Source organism: Nannospalax galili, unplaced genomic scaffold (assembly GCF_000622305.1).
Source record: "Nannospalax galili isolate Female #2095 unplaced genomic scaffold, S.galili_v1.0 scaffold691, whole genome shotgun sequence".
Taxonomy (NCBI): Eukaryota; Metazoa; Chordata; class Mammalia; order Rodentia; family Spalacidae; genus Nannospalax; species Nannospalax galili.
The window spans coordinates 442,392-464,439 of NW_008330362.1; the positions used below are offsets into that span (position 1 = coordinate 442,392).

The 22,048-nt window shown below is 43.0% G+C and overlaps 1 protein-coding gene across 6 annotated transcripts in view; it reads left to right on the top strand.

Moving 5' to 3' along the window:
- Schip1 (schwannomin interacting protein 1) overlaps positions 1-22,048 on the top strand; it is a 179,499-nt gene that overhangs the window by 154,285 nt on the left and 3,166 nt on the right. For all 6 annotated transcript variants that reach the window (XM_017801727.2, XM_008847252.3, XM_017801732.2 and 3 more), the window contains 4 exons: positions 12,183-12,300; positions 13,608-13,805; positions 14,670-14,793; positions 18,665-18,758. In XM_017801727.2, coding sequence (XP_017657216.1) covers positions 12,183-12,300; positions 13,608-13,805; positions 14,670-14,793; positions 18,665-18,758 — 534 coding nt within the window. The remainder of the gene's footprint in view (positions 1-12,182; positions 12,301-13,607; positions 13,806-14,669; positions 14,794-18,664; positions 18,759-22,048) is intronic.

A 22,048-nucleotide genomic window follows, 5' to 3' on the forward strand; every position in this document is an offset into this window, starting at 1 on the left:
TTTGTAATGTATTCTACAGAAACCTTTTTTTTTTTTTAAATGCCTGGTTTCAAGGAACACCTCTAGTATTCTAAAATATTGCACAGTTTCAAAACTGAGGCAGGATTTAAAGTGGATCTTTTGAGAAGCAATAAGATTAAAATAGCAAAACAAATTTAATTATGTAAGCAATTCTTCTCTTTCACAAATCTGAAAGAAAAGCAAATTGGTATTTGTGAAATTTTCTTTGTCTAATAAATAGCCTTGCTTTACAATAATGCCAATGACCCCAGTTTAATTAGGCGCAATTAATTTTGTGCAAGCTGAATTTGACATCTTGCTAGAGGCATAACCAGCTGTACCCTGTCTTGTGAGTTTCTTTTTTGTCACCAATGAGAATTCAATTGCCTGAGCTATTGCAAAAGGGTAGGAGGCAGAGGTGGGGGAGGCCACAGGGCTACATGTTTTATTTAAAAAAATGGCTCCAGTGGACAGCTGAATGTTTAATTAAAAGTGCTTCTAGGAATTAACTCTCCTTGGTGCGTCATCCTTGACAAGTTCTCATGACTCTGTCACTACAACTTGCACTGTGTTTAGACAGTGGTCACACACATGTTGGACACAAAACCCATGAAGACAAGGTATGCAAAAGCTTCTAGTGCTAGGAAATATTCCCACCAGCCAGGTGAGCTGGGCCATCTAGAAATGTGACCCCGTCCTTTTCTTCCATGCCGGTGAGTGAACTCAGGGCCTCATGCATACTAATCAAGTGCTCAACCACTGAGCCACATGTCCAGCCCTACACCATCCTTTTATTCAGTTTTGTCCATTTTTCTGTGTCCTTCAGATTGTGTTCATGCAGATTATTACATGCATGATACCCACAGAAGATGTTTCTACTGAGGACAGAAACCCTTGCAGGTTGCTATTTAAACAGATTATGAAGGGGAAAAAAAATCCAGTGGCCACAAATTGTAAAATATCTTTTTAGGTGGGTAGTAGATCCACAGTTTTGTTTTGTTTTGTTTTGTTTTAAATTAGTGTCACTGAAAACAACGGATGCCTTCCCTACTTGATCCTCCATTCTTCTGGGCTCCCCATGTCTTACCACTGTTCTCAGATTTACCCTCCCACAGCTGCTCAGAGAAATGCTGTGGCACATGCTCTGTTTATGGCAGAGGCTTTGCACCCACAACACATTCCACACCTCTGTCGGGATCAGTCACTAGGAAGGCAGTGTGGTCTGATGGGTAGGAGCAGGGTCTTGGGAGTCAGAGGACCTGGCTTGAAATCCTAACTGCCACTTATTGATGACATCACTTTTACCTCAGTCTCTTCATTTGTGAACTAGGGTGGTAATTATGCCTCCTTTGTAGGTTCCCATGTAATGACAAGTGAAACAGCCAGAAGTGTGGCTGCTCAGTGCTGCCAAGGCTGAGTGCGATCCTGGGACCCACCGCAGGGTGTTGACCATGACTGTTGCTGTTATCACTTTATTTGCATCCATATACCACTGACTATAACACAGCCATTGTTTTATGTCCTGTGAAAAACCAAGAACCACCACCAAGGAAATGCCTACTTAGCACATAGAATTCTCATTCTAGTTACTGAAAGAGTTCTTTTAGACTTGTTTGGGCATGCAGTTTATCGTATGTGTTTCTTGCACATGCCAAGAAGAAGAAGAGGAAGAGGAGGAGGAAGAGAAGGAGGAGGAGGAAGAGGAGGAAGAAAGAAGAAAATATGTTGAAGGTCCACATCAGAATTCAACTCTCCCTGTACCCACACTTGTCCCCTATCTGCATCTTTTTTTGTTTCATTTGGATTTTTTGAGACAAGTCTCCTGGTATCCCCAGCTCGCTGTGTAGACCAGACTCACCTCCATCTCACAGAGATCCACTTGCTTCTGCCTCCCCAGTGCTGGGATTAAAGGCGAGTGCCACCATGGCAGTCCCCCTATCTGCACCTTATCAGAAAACATTCACAAAGCCAGGTGTGGTGGCTTATACCTGTAAACCCAGCATTTGAAAAACTAAAGCAGGAGGATGGCTCTGAGTCCTAGGTCAGCCTTAACTGTAGAGTGAGACCCTATCTCAAAAAATTAAACTAAAATAAAAACAAAGCAAAACAAAAAAGATGCACAGTCAACAGTCAGAACTGACCTCTTTCATCCTTACCTGGTTTGTTGATGGACAGGGTTTCAGCTCAGGGATGCAAATCAAGCCACCAGCTGCCCGGGGGAACAGCAACTGAGAAACATACCTTGATTTTTTAAATGACTACCTAAGAGTTCAGTGGCCAGAAGTTTATCATGAAAAGAGAGTGCTTTTGATGCCCAGCTTACTATGGAACCAAGCCTAAGTGGTAGCCTCCAAATGTTTCTAAACAAGAATATAAAATAATTAAGACCTGTGCTTGAATGTTGAAAAATATAAAATAACTTGAATTAAATTGTTCACCTGGAAGCTAGGGGTGTAGTGCAATGGAATGGTAGTTTACTATGTGTAAGGCTCTGGGTTCTCCTCAGCAGCAGGAGAACAGATCATTTAGACTGGGGGCAGGCTGGCTTTTAAAAATATAAAGTTAACTTTCTATCAGTTACCTAAGGTTTATAGTTTACTGCAAGTCTGAGGAGACTGGGAGGGCTGTCATCAGCTGAGGAGAAGAAGAGCCCCTCCACAGAACTGTTCACTTAGAAGGAAGCGTGTTCTAGCTGCCCACGGGTTATCTCCCACCATCCGCAGCAACCTGCCCAAAACGAAATTCGGGGTGACTCATGTGTGAGTCACAATCCCAGCATAAGCTTGGTCTGAGTCACCTTGCCATCTTCTTCCAGCTGTCACACATCGATAGTCACCTTTCCTCCAACACACAAGTCTAATCGTCAAGTCTCATTGTCCCTCCTTTCCTTTTCTAATTTTCAATAAATGCCCACACATAGTAACTCAGAGACATTCAAAAGGGTCAAGTCCAAAGGCAACTGAATTTCTAACATCAAAAATGTTTTAGGTATTTCCTGCCATCTTACCTATGCAAAAGAACCAACTATTTATTTTGCTCATGTGCATATGTCACGGAATACATGTGGAGGTCAGAGGACAACTTCAAGGAGTTGGTTTTCTCCTTCTACAGTGTGAATCCCAGGGATCGAACTCAGGTCATCACTCTTGGCAGCAGGTACCTTTACCCACTTGAGCATCTCACTGGCCCTTACCTGTTCGTTTGCATTTATAAAATTTCAATCATACCTACTGTTTTATAGTCTTTCGTTTTATATATATATATATATGTGTGTGTGTGTGTGTGTGTGTGTGTGTGTGTGTGTGTGTGTAATATCAGGGCCCATTATCTATTTTCACAGCCATTCTATTGTTTGTGTGTGCTGGCTGAGTCAGATCTACTCTTATGTGTGAGTGTTTTGCCTGCATGTGTGTAACTGCACCCATATTGTGCAATGCCCATGGAGGCCAGAAGAAGGTGTCAGATTCCCTGGAACTGGAGTTATAGGTGTTTGTTAGCTGCCATGTGGGTGCTGGGAACCAAACCCAGGTCCTCTGCAAGAGCAACCAGTGCTCCTAACCACTGAGCCGTCTCTCCAGCCCTTCATCTTATCAATTCTTACACATTCCCATTTCCAACCTTTTCTTTTTCTTTCTTTTTTCCCCCATCTTTCTTCTCTTTATCTTCATTCATGAATTCATTCTACCCTTCTTAAAGTGGCCAGATGGAAGGTACTACTTTTTTGACCTTGTGCAATTTAACCTTTCTTGGACTCTGTTTTCTTATATATAAAGCAAGGTTCACAGTCCTTCCTTCCTGTGTATCTGAGAGACAGAAGATAGGTAAAGTGCCTGGCACATAATAGAGGCTCACAAAGGGTAACTTTTTACTTTCAGAAAATAGGCTGCTTGGAAATCATCTGGCTTTAATGCAGATGAAACAGATTGTATTTGGCATCCAGGAAAGACAGCTATTTTGCATCTAGCATCTTGAGAGGTTTCATTCTAGTCTTCCATTGATACTACAGAGTATTTTTCTTGCAAATGCATTTTCCCAACATTAAGATCCTGTAATTCCAAATTCAATTACACAGAAGTGGTCATTAGTGAAGGAAATTGACACTGATATAGAATGAGAGCCAACAGCTGTCTGAGGAATGCAAGTATTTATAGCTCCCTGGAGGCCAGGTTAGGAAATGGGCTGATGTTTCTCCAAAGGAAAGCTGATGGATGGAGACTGCCTATTCTATTAGATTCTTGAGGCACTGAGAAGCTTCTGTGGCCTTGGGGGCCTATGAGCCATCTTCTGAATATGCCAACAAAGAAGGTCCAGAACTAGCCTTAGAAGAGGAAGCAGGAAAGGGGGAATGTGAGCAGGAGTTGGAGAAAACCCAGTGAGAGCTGTTCACACTCGCACTGCCTTTTAGAGTTTCTTAGCCAGTCTCTGCTGAGGAAGCCAAAGACCCAAGTTTTGTAAGATGCCCCTGCAGGACAGGACATAGAGAGACGTGATGCCCTACCCCAACAACCCATTCTTTGGCACATAGTTAGAAACACACCTTAGCTTCTCTGGATGTGTAACTGCTGGAGGGAGGCTTCCTGCTGTCCTGGGCCCATTCATTGTCCTACCAGCCCTACTTCATCAAGACCCCCTTTAATCTAAAGTTCTCTGCCCTTTCACCTTCCTGGTTAGCACCTTACTTTATTTATGTTCAGAGAGTGAAGAGTTTGTTTCCACATATATAAGCTAGGGAATGTCCAATAAGTGGTTTTTTTTAAAATATTTTATTTATTATTTTTATTTTATGTGTGTAAGTGTTACACCTACATGCAGGTAAGTGCACCCATGTTGTGCAATGCCTGTGGAGGACAGAAGAGGCTGTCAGATCCCTTGGAACTGGAGTTACAGACAGTTGTTAGCTGCCATGTGGGTGCTGGGATTCGAACCCCGGTCTTCCGCAAGAACAGTCAATGTTCTTAACCACTAAGTGTTTTTGAGTTCCCCTCCAACGTTGTGTTTCCACATTTCTATTTATACCTGCTGATGGATGATTCAAGCACTTGCTGCCTTTTAGAAGACCTGGTTTTTATTCCTAGCTCAACTACCATGCCTCTACTTAATATAGGGGTCATGAACCATAAAATGCCTTTAGGGGCCAACACAAAACAGACATGAGTGAAGTAGTCCACATAAAAATCAATAAAGAGCAGTGAGACTGTAGCAAGTTAGAAAGTGCAGCCTTGTCCGAAGGGGACAGACAAGCAGCTACTCAGCACAGCCTGCTGGTTCCATGGCACATTCAGAGCTGGGCTTGCCACATCCTCGCATAAATGAATGGATGAGCAAACAATACTTTTCTTTATCCTATATGGTTACAAAAATCATTTATGGGTCTTTTTTGTGATGATGACATGTTGAACCAGCAATATTTGCAGCTGTACTAGATAGCATGGCTTTTTAAAGTCCAATAAAGTGGTTTCCCATCTCTTGACTATGCCTTATAACAAAAGAAAATTAGCACAGTCCCACCAGAATAAAATAAAATATAGTATTGTATTTTCATAACAAGTGTAAAAGAGCAGAAATCTTGTTCCTTTTTAAATATATATTTTTAAACACCTGTCGGCAGTTCTGTAGCTCCCATAGTAAATTCTACATGGCACAGTCAGTGGAGAAAAAGAAGAGATAGAGTTTGTGGATGAAAAAAATATTTTATAATTCATTATGGAATAACATACCTCATTTTGACCTACCACCATCACACGGTGTAGCTAACACTTAGCTGAAGCTCACCTGCTCACACATTCTCCATGACATGTTCCAGGAGAAGGAAATGTATTTATACCTACCCTTCAGTAGTTGCAATCCATATTTTATGCCCTATTCCCTTTGAAATTCATGTGAAACAGAGAAAAATAGTATAAAGTATGAGTGATTATTCATTGTGCATAAAACCTTTGAATAATCCATCAAAGATCCATTCAAATAAATGGAAATAATATAGTCTGATGGCCAGGTTACAAACTAGTTTCAGATGTCGAGTCATGAGTGGCACAGCAGAGCCGTGGCACACAAGCCACCCTCGCGGTAGATGGTTCATGAACAATACAAGGTTGAAATCGATAGGTATATGGAAATCTGCCTCTTGCTGTGTTTCCTAAGTAAAGCCATGTAATTGCCTTGAAATCATGAACAACAATAGGTATGAGCCCTTTAAAATTATACTGCCGGGCATGGCCAGGGCCTAATAAATCCAAATTCAAGATTAAGCGTAGCATGGGGGAATGCCACAGGCGCCAAACACCAGAAGGCAGCATGTCATCTCCTGCTCTGCAACCTTGTGCCATTCACCTCTTGTCACGGTGATGATACGTAATGACATACACTCAGGAGAACACAAGGTAAGTATGGGCTTCTGTGCGGGAGCCTGCTGGTCAGCTTGGCAATTCTGCTAATCTGAGTTGGATGTAGACAGACTTACTCAGTGTCTACCATCAGCTAGAGGTCAGCAGGATGCCTTTACTGCCCTCGGCGGAGCCCCAAAATGTCCCTGAGGCTTTGGTTATGAGCTGTGACAGGAAGTCACACATCTACCAGTAGAAGAGTCTGGGTTTGTTCAGATTCCCTGAGGGAGAAACTCCAAGTGAAACATGGTCATTTTTTCTGAGGAGGGCAGCGGGCACTATCACTAAAATCAGACTGTCCTGAATCTCAGGTCTGTTTCTTGATCTCTGAGTAAGGTCTCTCCCATAGGAGAGAGCGTTAAAGTGAACGGCATTCAATACAGCATTTCAAGTGAGTGAACAAAGGCACAGGGGTATAGCAAGGACTATGAAATCTTATCACAGAATCTTAAATATGGTGTTGGGAGATGGCTCAGTGGGCAAGAACATTTGCTGTGCAAGCATGAGAACCTGAGTTCAAATCCCTAGCACCCAAGTAAAATCTGAGCATGCCCAGATGCTTCTAACCCTAGCATTGGGGGGTGGAGACAAGTGAATATTGAAAGTTCATTGGCCAGCCAGCCTAGCCAAAACATCAATAAGAGACCCTGTCTCAAGAGATAGAGGAAGACACCCAATGACCTCATTTGGCCTCCACCTGTACACACACACACACACACACACACATGTATTCACAAACAGTCTTAAAATGATAATGCATTGATGCTACTAGCCTAAGCCAGATTCTTTTTTTCTAGAACCACAAAACAAAGAAGAGTTCTGGGCTTCAAAGCTGGCCTCAGACCAGACCTTAATCACAGCCTAAGAGCAAGGACAAGAGCCTGCTTCACCATCTCGTCTGCTCCTGTAGAAGTCACCAGCAAACTTTAGAACAGGAACTTGTTTCTCTCTGGCAGAGTACTAATCTTGTCTCTATTTTTTAACAGAAGAGATTTTTTTGTGTCATTATTTTCAGTGCTGGGGATTGGACAGGGCCTTGCACATCCTACAAAAGTCCTGAATCACTGAATTACAGCCCCAGGCCCTGGCTTTTTGAGACTTGATCGTCAGACTTCCCATACAGCCCAGGCTGGCCTCAGTTCTCAGCCTCCCCGCTTCCACTTCCTGAGTGTTGGGATTACAAGCATGTGTCATTACATCTGCTGAAGTGTCCTTTTACCAAATCACATACTGCTGCCTGCCATTTTGAGATCATTAGTAGCTCAGAAAGTTCTGGTCTGCCATCCACTCACTTCATGCATGTTTTAATAAAATTCCTGATAATGACAGTTTGAAGTTAGCACAGCCCTTTTCTAAGTAAGTCTTCTCACTACCAAGTGCCTCCCATGGTAGTCGAACCTAATAAACGCTATCACACTCTAGACTAGTCAGCCCCACCACATACCGACCTTCCCCGAAGATGTACTGAGACCTTGTGTTTTCAAGTTCTGAGCGTCTCCACCAAAAACCTGCCTTTCAGACTGAGGTGTTCCCTGTGCATAGTTCTGACCAGCACTGTCGTGGAGTTTCCACATGATCCATAAGGAAGAGATTTTTTTTTCTTCTCTTTATTTTATTTCATTTCATTTTATTTTGGTAATCACAGCCTAAACCTTCCAGAAATAATAACCAGCAAGACAGACTACCAGTGACATTTGCATGCAGTGCTCTGCTAAATGCCACTCAAAACATCACATGGGGGCTGGAGAGATGGGTCAGTGGTTGAGTGCTTCCTGCTCAATCATGGGGATGAAGTTCAGATCCAAGCACCCACCCCAGGCAGCTTACAAATGACTGGAACGCCAACTCAAAGATGCCTTCTGGCTTCCACAGGCGCACACACACGTAAAATAAATAAATAAAAAAATACATTGACTAATTCTGAGATACCTTGAAATGGCAGCTTTAATGAATTAGATCTGTTTCACTTGGGACTGTATTTGAGAGATCTAGGGAGGTGAGACCCCCTGAAGCCTGAATTTTACAGAACTGATTATAAATGAGGCAGCTATACTGCAGGACAGAGACTCAAGGAAGTGCAGTCTTTAGAAGTGAGCCTCACAGTTGTAAGTCACCTGCCAGACTGGAAGAACCCAGAGCAGGGGTTATCTCTTCTTTGAACCTGTGGCACAGGTGTTGAGAGGACCAAGTGGTCCCAATCAGCCTACAGTCAGGCCGCCGCTTGGGGAGTTATGTCAGAGTCTCACCCCAAGCCGTCTTCCTCCTAAAACCAGCTTAAAGGCTAAAGGCAAACAAATCCCTTTTGAAACAGGAGCCTGTTTAAGATGTCTTTACTAAAATCCTCTCTGAACCTTTAGCTGTGATGTCATATCATTTCTTTCCTGTGAGTCTAAGTCTGGGCCATTACCACTGTAAGGAATTATGTCTCGCCCCCTGAAAAGCTCCATTCAGTTTCCCACGGTGTTAATGTGGTACTAAGGGGATTTGCTGAATTTCTACCTGAGGCAGTCTTTCATTTCATACCCACTGCTAAATCATTCCCTGCCTTTCCTGGGTGAGAAGCTTGTTGTAGGATGGCTGACCAGTTTGGGCCAGAGCAGCAGAATTTACACTCAAATTTTCTCCAGAATGAACTGATGTGTCTCTCGACCTGTTTAACTTTGTTTTGAAATGAGAGTGGAGGTTATTTTATATTTTTATCATCTTTATATCCAGTGGCCAAATGTTTCTTTGAAAGACTTTATTCAAAAATAGAAAGTGCTACATAATCCTAGATTCGGATGACATTAGCCTTTGAAATGTGTCTCTTCTTAATTTGCAAGTCTGCCTTTGCTCTTAGCTTCCAAACCATAGATCTTGAGTTTGACTGTTAAAAATTGGTTGATTCACAGGGTGTGGTAGCACATCCCTTTAATCCCAGCGTCTTGGAAGGCTGAGGCAGGTGGATCTGTATGAGTTCCAGGTCAGCCAGGGCAACATAGTGAGACCTGGTCTCAAAATAAAAAAGTTGATTGTACATTTTAGACCAACTGCAGACATTAAAATTTTAAAACTTAATCTATCTGGATCAAAGGGAAACCTTTGGATTTCCTTTAAAAATTAAAACCTCCCATGAAGAAAGTTTAAAAGAGGCATAAACCAGCACAGTGGAAGAGCTAACTGCCTACTAGTTAAGAGCAGCTTGAGTCAAAGAGTTGATTTTGCAATAAGGACTGCTGGGACTAGGTGGGAAGCATTAAGATGAAGGATCCTAGAGGTCCCTGTAGAAAGTCGTATCAGCCCCCAAGTCTGTTTTCCTATGCCCAGGCTTCCAGTAAGTAGAGAAAGGTTAATTAACATACACAGAGTATCTGCCTCATGTTAAGCTTGGAACAAATTCTTTTCATTTTTCCTGTTAGTTGCTGGAGTGTGTATGATTCACCTGATTTTATAGATGAGGAAACCAAAGTTCATGCAATGTGTCTGCACAAAGTGAGGATTTGGAACTTAAGTCCTGCTGACTTCAAACATCCTGAACTGATCATCTCTGAGCTTATGCCTGCTTCCCTGCAACTCTGGGTCTGGCCTGTGCTGGGAGGGTAGGAAGATGGTAACACTGGACTTACTCAGGGAGAGAGGCTGCATTTCCTTAAAAGGGAAAGAAATAGGCTGTGGCCTTGTGTAATTACAGAATGTAACAGTAGGTGGCAGTACAAGCCTGTTCCAATTGCAATCCCAGCACAATTGCAATCCCAGGCCCAAATCAGGTAATCACCCCACCCCCAGGTTCTGTATTTTCAATCAAATAAATCTTTTTAGTTGTTTTGTTTCGTTTTGTTTTTTTGAGACAGGGTCTTACTATGTAGCCCTGGCTAGGCTGGAGCTCCCTATATAGACCAGGCTGACCTTGAATTCACAGAGCTTCCTGCTGCCTCTGCCTCCCAAGTGTTGGGATTAGCGTACACCACCACACCTAGCTCAAATAAACATTCTTTTTTGGGGGGCGGGGGGATCTTTTTGAGACAGGGTCTCCCTGTAGCCCCAGCTGTCCTGGAACTCACTATGTAGACCAGGCTGGCCTTGAACTCACAGAGATCCACCCGCCTCTGCCTCCCAAGTGCTGGGATTAAAGGCATGCGCCACCACGCCCAGCTCAAATAAACATTCTTAAATCAGTCATATGAACATTGTGTGCAAAGCTTCCCAACCATCAGAATGAGAGTAAAAAAGCAAGCACAGATGTCAGATGTGAGGTAAGTTGCTTGCTGCGTTTTCTCCTGTGGTACAAATAATGCCAGAGCAGTCAGTGTCCTCTGCCGCAGAACGAGCTGAAACTGGCTTGCTGTGATCCCTTCTGGTGTGTGCCTGTCTCCTCCACCTTTTGCTTATCTGTAAGACTGGAGTCCTAGAGATGCTGAGAAGCTTTAACACCAAACAGTACTGAAATGTGTTCATGTTCTACTCAATTTTCTATTGCTGTGATAAAACACATTGACCAGAAATAACTTAGGGAGGAAAGGGTTTACTTGGCAGTCCGCTATCGAGGAAAGCCCTGGAGGCAGGAACTGAAGCACAGACCATGGAGGAGCACCTGTGTTTAGCTTGCTTTCTTACACAGCCCAGGACCACCTACCCAGGGGTGGCACCACCCACAGGGGGGCTGGACCCGCCCTCTTCCCTGTATCACTCAACAATCAAGAAAATGCCTCACAGACATAACCACAGGCAGTCTGATAGAGGAAATTCCCCAGTTGAGGTTCCCTCCACCCAGGTATGTCAAGTTGACAACTGAAGCAATCCAGCACAGTTCACCTTCAAAAGAAAGTTAGGCCCAAGAGCTGAGCCCATACTCTGGCCGAGCTCATGGCCGAAGGCTACCCTTTTATGACTCCACTTCCAACAGCATCCTTCAGAATCCACACTGATGTAATGAGCTACCAAGGAGTGTCCTTCCCTAGTCTGAAGAACCACTGTGTTCTAACACTCCTCTGAACACCTGAGATCCCCTTGAAGTCTCTCTAGGTGAAGTTATGGTATCTTTCTCCTTCAATGATATTTAACAACAAATAGTACTGAAATGTGTTCATGTTCTATTCATTTTTCTATTGCTGTGATAAAACACTTTGACCAAAAATATCTTAGGGAGGAAAGGGTTTATTTGGCTTATAGCTCATGGTCCGTTATCAAGCAACTGCATGAAATAAAGGTTTCCTTTTCCTTCAAGCAACCCTGTCTTCCTAGAGGGAAATGGAGACTCTTCAGAGAGCTGTGGTGCTGAGTGCTGGTTCTAATGAGCTTCTTTGGGTTGTCCTCCTAGAACAGGACCCTGAATGATACTGTACTACTTTATTTGACTGAAGATTGTATCCATCTTGATTGACAGAACTGTAAACTTGATGACTCAAAACAATTTTGTCTGCATAAACTGTGGGTTTGGCATTATACTGGGTTCTATAATATATGACTTTAACTGTGAAATTGATGTGGAAAAGGAATGGGATACTTTTGGGACATCCTCTGTTAAGAGTTGCCATTTATATGTGGAGAGTAATCAAGACAAGCATAGTGGTCCACATGTCTAATCCCAGCATAGTGGTCCACACGTCTAATCCCAGCATAGTGGAAACCAAGGCAGGGGCTCTAGCCCAGACTACATAGCAAGACCATGTCTGAAAAAGAAGTGTAGAATAATCTTTTACTCATTTCTGCATGTGAAGAACACATGCACCTGTTTTCTGTCAGCACGGCACACTGTTTAGTTGCCTATAATCAGATAACTAATAGCTAAGTAGAATTAGTGTCCTGTTTGCTTCTTCCCAGACTCCAGAGTGGGATGAACCTACAGATATGTTTTGTCAATGACAGCGGCAGTGACAAGGACAGTGATGCAGATGACAGCAAGACTGAAACCAGCTTGGACACCCCATTGTCGCCCATGGTAAGTCCACAGCCACCAGCTGAAGCATCGCCTTGACTCTTTCCTGGTCATTTGGCTTCCATTCAAGAATAACCATTCTGAGGGTGAGAAGAGAAGTGTGTTGGGATTGCATGCTTCAAGAATTTGACAACCATTGAAAAATCAAAGAAGTGACACACTAAAGATACATATTTTTTTTAAAGTTAATGACTACTTTCATGTTAAACCATGAGAGATACCACATTTGCTCTTAGAAATCACAAAAGGACACCGGGCATGGTGGTACGTGCTTGTCAGTCCCGCACCTGGGGGCTGTGGCAGGAGGATCACAAGTTTGAGGCCAGCTTAGGCTATGTAGTGAGTTCAAGGCTGACCTGGGCTAGATGAGGAGAACCTGTCTTAAGGGAAAATATGCCAAATAAGAATCCTTCCTCATTAGGGTTAGACATGTGAGTTCAGTCCTTTCCCTCATATTACAGAAGTTGGTTGAATAATAGTGAATGCTTGTTGCTGGAATTTTTTCCCTCCGTGCTATCTTCGTTCACCGTTTATACCAAAGACTAACAACTGTGTTGGTTACTGAGCATCAGAAGTCGTAGATATCCAAGACACTCTGAAGACCAACACAGTGCACTAGCTCTGGGTTCAATTATCTATTTTTATTTTATTGTATGAGTGTATTGCCTGCATGTATGCAAATGCATCTGTATCATGCAGTGCTCTTGGAGAGCAGGAGAAGGTGTCGGATACCCTGGAATTGGACTTACAGATGGTTGTTAGCCCCCATAACCGAACCTGGGTCCTCTGCTAGAGCATCCAGTGCTCTTAATCACCGCGCTATCTCTCCGTCCCCTGGGTTCAGTCATTTAACAAGCCCCACTAATAGTTATACTGTTCTATTTGTGGAGGTCATTATAAGGGGCTGAAGAGAGGGCTCAGCAGTTAAGCTATTATAAGGGGCTGGAGAGATGGCTTGCAGAGGACCCAGGTTCAATTCCCAGCACATACATGGCAGCTCACAACTCTCTCTAACTCTGGTTCCAGGGGATCTGACACCTTCTTCTATTCTCTAAGAGCACCAGGCATGCAAAGGTGCATATACATACATGCATGCAGGGCAAACACTCATACACATAAGATAAATAAATCTTTTCTTAAGTAATGATAAATAAACCTTTTATGTTTCTTGAGATTGCCATAGGTGAGACCAGGTGGTGTATGGAATTGCTGGAGGGTCCTCCTGGCTGTGCTAAGAGAAGACCCAGAATGCCAGTGCCATCACGTGGTAACTGGAGAGAAATCTCAGGCTGCTCTTTCTTCCTTCGCAGAGCAAACAGAGTTCTTCCTATTCTGATAGAGACACTACTGAGGAGGAATCTGAATCCCTGGATGACATGGACTTCCTTACCAGGCAAAAGAAATTGCAAGCCGAAGCCAAAATGGCCCTGGCCATGGCCAAACCAATGGCCAAAATGCAAGTAGAAGTGGAGAAACAGAACAGGAAAAAGTCTCCCGTCGCTGATCTTGTAAGCTACAGTCTCGTATGCAAGCAAGCATTCGGGGGCTACAGATGGGTTCTTTCCCAGAATTATGCAAACTTGGGTTTCTCTGAGGCAATTTTGTGGAAAGCACTGGCATTGAGACATTAACTGCATTTGTTTCCTTTTCCTTCCCACTTTACACTGAAAAGTGCATCAGCAACAGATTTCACAGACGTAAACTCTGCCCTTGATTCAGGTCTCTTGTGTTTCTGGGGGGCAGTACTGACTGTCATAGGAATCTTTTCATTCCTTTAACGCATTCTTGGCTTAGGGACCTGTTAATGTTGCAGCACACTGTTGTTATAATTCTCCTTCCTGCCTTTAAAGGGACACAATATGGCATAGTGAATTAGAGCCCTGGACTTTGGAGTTACATTTAGCCCTGTCATGGGCCTGCTGTAGGATTCTGGGCAAGTGGCTTAAGTGTCAGCTTTCTTCATGTGTGCAATGTGGATAACAAAGACTGGGTAAGGGGTGGGATAGTTGAGGACTCAGGGAAAACATCCAGGGCATCCCACATCATGCTGGTGGTGTAGTGTAAATTATTAAACAGCAGCTGATGTTATTAATTTTATCCATGTCAGTCATGTTACTTAATGCTCCCCAGTAACTCATTTGAGTGAAAGACCAATGAGAAAGCCTGTGAGGCAGTTAAGGTATCATCTTGGATGGGAAGAGGATGTTAGGAAATGTTGATACAGGGCTCCTGTTGAGATGGTCAGAGGCTGGGAAAACTTTAAAACATAGAGCCTGGTTAGACGTGGATGAATGAGGATGGGTCTCCTAAGAGCAGATGGGTCTTATGTTCAGGTCTTTGCAGCTCCACTCATACCTGCTTCGTCTCCTCAGCTGCCCCACATGCCTCATATAAGTGAATGCTTGATGAAGAGAAGTTTGAAGCCCACCGACCTGAGAGACATGACTATTGGGCAGCTACAAGTCATTGTCAATGACCTCCATTCCCAGATTGAAAGTAAGTGGGAGATCTGCTTGGAAATAAAAGGGTCAAGATGTAAAGCGTTGATAGGACAGACTGCTTTGTCAAATCAGTTCTTTTGTACGGTGCTTTCTTTGGGCTGTTTCTGTGTGTTTGCAAAGAAAGCAAGAGAATCACAAGGCTCTTTTTTGTTTCTCGTGTTGTGTATGTTTTACAACTATAAATGTCAGAAGCTTTCAGAATTTTTCAGAGTTCACCATGGTTACGGGTCTTTTTTATTTGTCTTAAATCGCTAGCTCCCAGCACAGTGCATGCACTTAACTCACATCTGTTTCTGGAATACAATTTACAGGTCACTTATTATATAATTGTACCTTCTACTTTTCTCGTGCCTACATTTGTTTTAGGTATCATCATTGTCAGTAGCATCAAATTAGACTTATTTTGTGGGATTCTAGGTGGTGAAAGTATATTACCAAAAGTAAAAATTAGAGTTACAAAGTATGGGCTTTTTCCCTCAGTATAAAGAATGTCCTCAATAGTAGTGACCAGAGGGCATGGGTTTGTGGGAATGGTGCTCACTCAGGATCATCTTTCAGGGACCTGGCAGTGATTGGCCCAGTGAAAGACAAGTATCCCCATGAGGCAGTGTGATTGGCTAGATGAAGTCACCAGCCCTCAAGGCCCCAGACTCTGTATAATCCTTTAGACTTAGAGATCAAAGCAATTCCAAGAGGCAAGAGTCATACCCACCAAATTCCTTCAAACAAACCATTTTTTAAAATTACATTTCTAGAGCTAGAAAGATGACTCACCAGTTAAGAGCCCCAGCTGCTCTTGCAGAAGACTCAGGTTTGTTTCCCAGCACCCACATGGCAGCTAACAACCATCAGTAACTCCACTTCCAGGGGATATGTCGCCCTCTTCTGGCCCCTGTGGGCATTGCACACAAGTGATGCACTTGACATACATGCACACAAAACACTCATACACATAAAATAAATTTAAATATTTTAAATATATTTCTGAGCCACACAGGGAAATTTAAATACTGATTGAATGTTTTATTGAGGTTTCATTTATTTATTTTAGGTTTGCTAAAGGTATTGCAATCTTGTGAATGTTTCCAAGCCCTTTTAGAGATATATGCTGATGCATTTATAGATGAGCCGATGTATTTCTGTAATTGCTTTAAAATGATCCAGTAGCATCAGGAGAGAGAGATGATTCAAGACTGGTCATGAGTTGATCATTATTAAAGCCAGTAGACTACCTGGGGAATTCATAAAGCAATTCTCTTTGCTGATATATCAGTTTGAAATTTTCTATAATAAAAAGTTTAAAACGTAGTATAATGGGGAGAAAACAAAAACAAACCTGTCCGATATGTAAAAACTCTCGAGTGCTACTAGAAAACCTACCCAGGCACAACTGGAAAAATTAAATTTTTTCACTAGGTCCAAATAAAATATTAGATATATTCAGTGTGACGGTAACATTTTAGATAAAGAGAAGGGATTTAAGATTTTAATTTGAAAACCATAGATTCGCAATTTTTTAAACAATCTACAACTTTAATTTCATTTAATTATGAAATTAATTGCTTGCTCACATTCAGGGACTGAAAAGACTTTCCTGGGTTTTACCATTGAAACATCTTCCTTAGACTCTTTAATAATAAGTTGCCGTCTAGTCCTTATAAGAGCAGGTGGAATTTTAGACCTCTGTGTATGATTTTCTCCCGTTTTAAAGTTGGAAACTAGACTAATCTGAAGGCACACAGACAGATGGATCATTTGAGGTCAGAGTCTCTAAAAGCACTTCCAAGGGGGTCTGTCAGAACAACCCCAACTCCTTCCTTTTGTCTCCCTGTACAGAGCTCTTTGCAGTGTCTGGGCCTTCTTACCTTCCATGGAGAAAAGTAAGAGAGAGCCTTTTGTTCATGTTTTTCTGGGGCAGGAGCCACATTAACCCAGCACGCTGACTTCAAGAGGGTTAGCAATATTTCCATCTGTGTATATTTTATTTCCTGGCCATAAATGGAAGAACTGAGGAATATTTTCCTTGATACTCTGTTTTCCAGAGATTATTTTTTTCAAGTCTTATATATCCAACTGTTCCAGAAATCTAACTTTCCAGTATTTTCATATAATACTTTTCTTGTTGATCAGATGTTGTTTTGTCTTTCTTGTTTTTTGAGACAGGATCTCCCTGTAGGCCTAGCTGGCCTGGAACTCACTGTGTAGACCAGGATGGCCTCAATCTCACAGAGATCTGCTTGGCTCTGCTTCCTGACTGTGGGATTAAAGTGTGTGCTACCACACCTGGCCCTATATAATGCTTTTTTAAAACTCTTTAAATTTTTTTTTACTTATTTATATTTTATGTGTATGAGTGTTTTGCCTGCGTGTTATGGGTACATGGAAGTGCACCCATGTTGTGCAGTACCCACAGAGGTCAGAAAAGGGTGTTGGATCCCCTTGAACTTGGGTTACAGGCAGTTGCAAGCCACCATGTTGATACTGGGAACTGAATCTGGGTCCTCTGCAAGAGCAGCCAATGCTCTTAACCACTGAGCCATCTCTCCAGCACCTCATCTAATGCTTTTTCTCAGAGCATTTCCTCTTCCTACAGCCACCAGAAGGCTGTGAGCGTCACCGGCATACCTGCCTCTCCCAGCTGGTATCACATACATGTAGCACTTTGGGGCACTGAGGAGTTCCTCCAATCCAGAGCAGAAGAGCATCCTAAAGACCAAGTGTAGGAAAATGAATGTGTCCTGGACATTGCCATGCACATTTTTTTAAAGTCCTTCCAGCATTTTCTAACAAGCTGTGTTTCTAGCAGCTAACAATTTCTTTTCCTAGTGTGATAGAATGCAACTGAAAATACAGACTGAACATTCTAAATATGAAATGCAGAATGCTCTGACATGCCCAAAGAATTTCACATTTTGGAAGATTTTAGATATCAGAGTTTTAGATTAGGGATGCTTAACTGATTTTTAAGTATGTATAAATATTCCAAGACTCGAAACACTCAGATATGTAAGAGATTTCTGGTCTTATGTTTCAGGTGAGAGATATGCAGCTTGTATTTTACTCCTTTTCCTTCAACACTCCTTTAATTTTATGAACAGATCACATTTCTCCAATGGACATACAAGCTGAAACAAGAAATCTACGTTAAAAGTAAATCTTGGGGCTGGAGAGATGGCTCAGCAGTTAAGAGCATTAGCAGCTCCAGCAAAGGACCCAAGTTTGGTTCCCAGCACCCACATGGCAGCCAACAACCCTCCTTGACTCCAGTTCCAGGGGATCCGACACCCTCTTCTGGCCTTTGTGGGCATTGCACATTCATAATGCACCTACCTACATGCAAGCAAATTACTCATATACCTAAAATAAAAATTAATTGACTAAAACATTTTTTAAATTAGAAAAAAATCTTGAGGCAGGGGAGATGGCTCAACAGTTCAAGTCCTTGCTGCACAATCATGAGGTCCTGAGTTCAGATCGCCAAAAACTCATGTAAATGCAGGGCGAGTGTGGCAGCCAGCCTATAATGAGAGCCTCAGAAGGCAGAGACAGGGGATCCCCATAACAAGCTAGCTAGCCACAATAGGCATTTTGGGGAACTCTGGGTTTGATTAAGAGACCCAGCCTCAAGGTAGAAGAGGATTCCCAATAGGAACCTTGAGCCTACACACACACACACACACACACACACACACACACACACACAAGCATGCACACATACACACATGAAAAATGGAAAAATAGATCTGTGGTGTTTATATGTATGCACCTTGTGTCTATGAACTTGCACACAGCCCATATGTATCACAGGCCATATGTAGTTATGTTTTGACTTGATCTGGCTTCCAATGCTCCCTCCTTTGCCCTAGGCTTGAATGAAGAGCTGGTCCAACTGCTCCTCATCCGAGATGAGCTGCACACAGAGCAAGATGCCATGCTGGTGGACATTGAAGACTTGACCAGGTCAGTCTGGCTTCCCCCTACCAAAGGAAGAAAGAAGCCCAGGGCAGACGGAGGTTGAAATGGTTAACCAGGGCAAGAATTAGCTCTAGAGCACTTAATCCCTTACTTCTGTGCTTAATTCACCAAACCCCTATGACCTCACAAAATGCATTGTTTTCTTTGAATCTTTGTGTGGATTTAGGTGTTTGTGTGAGGACTCGCAGGCATGTGCTGTGATGCACATGTGGAGGTCACAAGACAGCCTCAAGTATCATTCTTCACCTTCCATTTTGTTTGAGACAGGATCTATTGTTCGCTGCTTAGAATACCAGGCTAGCCGACATTCAGGCTTCCAGGGAGTCTCCTGTTGCCCCCACCCATCATTGCCAGAGGAACACTAGAGCTTTAGACACATGCCTGCATCCAGCTTTACATGGCTTCTGAACTCAGAGCCTCACATTGTTCCTCAGGTTCTTTACCACTGAGCCAACTCCCTAGGCAAGGAATGTTTTAACAAGCGTGCTCCCCTGTGGTGATTTCAATGCATGAGAGATTCCTACACATTGCCTCAACTCAGGGCATCAATTCCGGCCTAGGCCAACTTCATCCTGAAGAACTGTCCCTCTAGGGAAGTTGGCTCTCAGCCATTACACACTGCTGTTTCCAGCGCAGGAGTAGCCACAGGGTTGGTGCAACAAAAAGGTTGTTATGTGGCCCAGCTGTTGATCATCTCTGCCATGCCCAGCGAGCAGGGGCTCTAGCATTTTCCATAGCCCCAGTGCTACCAGATTGTTCTCACGGTGAGAAACGATAGGATTTGAGTGTCTTTCTGGACAGGGCTCTAGCCACTTGGCCATAAAGTGGTAGTGAATGCAGCCCTCCCTAATGGACAGAGAAGCCAGGCAGCTGCTAGTTAAGATAGTCCACATAGTGGCATCCCATATAGAAAAGCCTGTCATACATGTACAGTGTGTATCATGCATGTGCATTACAGGTGAAGTATATAACCCACACAAAATTCTACAAATATTCCTATGGTTTCAAATGAACAGTGGCGCTTTTCTAAGATAGTCTATATGACCTCTTTTTTTTTTGGTCTTTTTGAGGCAGGGTCCCCCTGTAGCCTCAGCTGTCCTGGATTCACTATGTAGGCCAGGCTGGCCTTGAACTCACTGAGATCCGCCTGCCTCTGCCTCTCTAGTGCTGGGATTAAAGGTATGCACCACCATGCCCAGCATGATCTCTTTTTTAAAATATTCATTTTTATTGTTTTTAATTATGGGATGTGTGTGCATGTGACCACAGATCCCCAGGAGCTGGGTATACAAGTTTTTGTGAGCTGCTCAACCTAGGGACTGGGGGTCCTCTATAAGAGCAATCAATAGGAGATCACAACCACTGAGCCATCTCTCCAGCCCTCACACATGACGTTTTTAAACCAAGAGACAGCGATTACTCTTCATCCCAGAAATGTATTCAGATAGTACAAGGCAGCTGCCCAAGAGAGAACACTGCAGTGGTAATGCTCTCAGTCCGCAGGACCTTGTCTGGGTGTCTACAACTTTCTAGTGATGCAGTGTTGTTGAGATCATTTTTGTAACAAAACAAACACTGCAAAATGTGGAGGTTCATTTTCAAGGCTCACAGCACTCTGTTTTGCACGCTTTAGTATTTTTTTTATTCTTCCATTTTTCCGTGTTTGTATGTTATGTGTATACTTGTTTCCTTGTGTATACACACGTAGGTGGGGGCCCGAAGTTGTTTTGAGAATCATCCTCAGTCGATAGATCCCCCTTCCACTTTATTCATCAAGGTAGGGTCTCTTAGTCAAACCCAGAGCTCACAGATAAGGCTGGTTTGGCCAGCCAGCTTGCTCTGGAGATCCCAATTCTTCTGAGGCTAGAATTACAGATGGGCTACCATGCCTACCAGGCATTCATGTGGGTTCTGGGGATCCAAACTCCAGTCCTCACATTTGTGTATCAAGCACATTAATTACCAAGTCATCTCCCCAGTCCCTGTTTTGTATGCTTTAAATATCATATTCCCCCCCCCAAAATAAATAAATATCATATTCCCTTAGCCTTCAACTGAAAAAGAAAAAAAAAAAAGTAGGCATATTTACTGGCATTATTTGAGTGACCACAATCACTCAAATAATACTACGTGGAGCTAGAGAGATGGCTCAGCAGTTAAGAGTGCTGACTGCTCTTGCAGAGGATCTGGGTTCAATTCCCAGCACCCACATGGCTGCTACAACCATTGATCCGTGACTACAGTTCCAGGGGATCTGATGCTTTCTTCTGAACTCCTTGGGCATTGCACGACACAGGCACTTACACACATGCAGGCAATATACTCATACACACAAAATAAAAACAAATAAAATAAACAATACTTGACACTTGTAGATACGCTCGGGCACTGCACCAACAGCAACTACAAAACAGACCCCCATTTAAAATTATTTACTACTTTATGAGTGTTTTGCCTGCATGTGTGTAACTGCACCACATACACAATACCTGTGGAGGCCAGAAGAGGACATCAGATCCCCTGGCACTGGTGTTCCAATCAGTTTTTAGCCACCACGTAAATGCTGGGAACAGCAAGTTCTCTTAACTGCTGAACCATCTCTCCAGTCCCCAGTCTTCATTTTGATACCCAAGAATTTGAGCCATTGAATTGAAAGGCTAGGAAATTAGCAGTGAAATATGCAGCCAGGTCCTGTATTTCATAGAATTCTGGAATCTTCCATAAGCCCTATGATTGCCTGCTGTAGTAGAAACCTTTTCTCCACCTAAGTGTCTGTATTCCTTGCTAAGGGGGATATTGAGGAATTCCTCCCAGTTTCTCCAGGTGTTAAGCTTGATGCTAGGGTGTACAGGTTTGTGTAGATGGTATGATTGTGGGAGGTGGGACAAGCAGGAACTGAGGATTAAAAGGAGAGGAGTCACTAATTTAGAGGTGGTGTAGGAAGCTTTTAAATTGGAGCCATTCTGAATAGTCAGGGACATGCTGTGACCTTGGAGCTCTCCACTTGTAGGGAGATGGTCTTGCTTCTCTTCCTGTTTACAAAGCTAACTTTGTGCACAGGGGGTGCATACCAAAGTGCTTAGACATTCCCAGTGATTGCATTGCCAATATCTCAGTGTCTGCAAAGACAGCTGGGACTTTTTGGTCCCCAGTTTCCTCTGCCTGTCCTACCCCACCATTCTAGATGTCAGCTCAAATCCAGTCGATTCCATTTTAGCTGTTACTTAGAACCACCTGGGGAGCTTTATAAGCCACAGATACCCAAGTCCTACCCC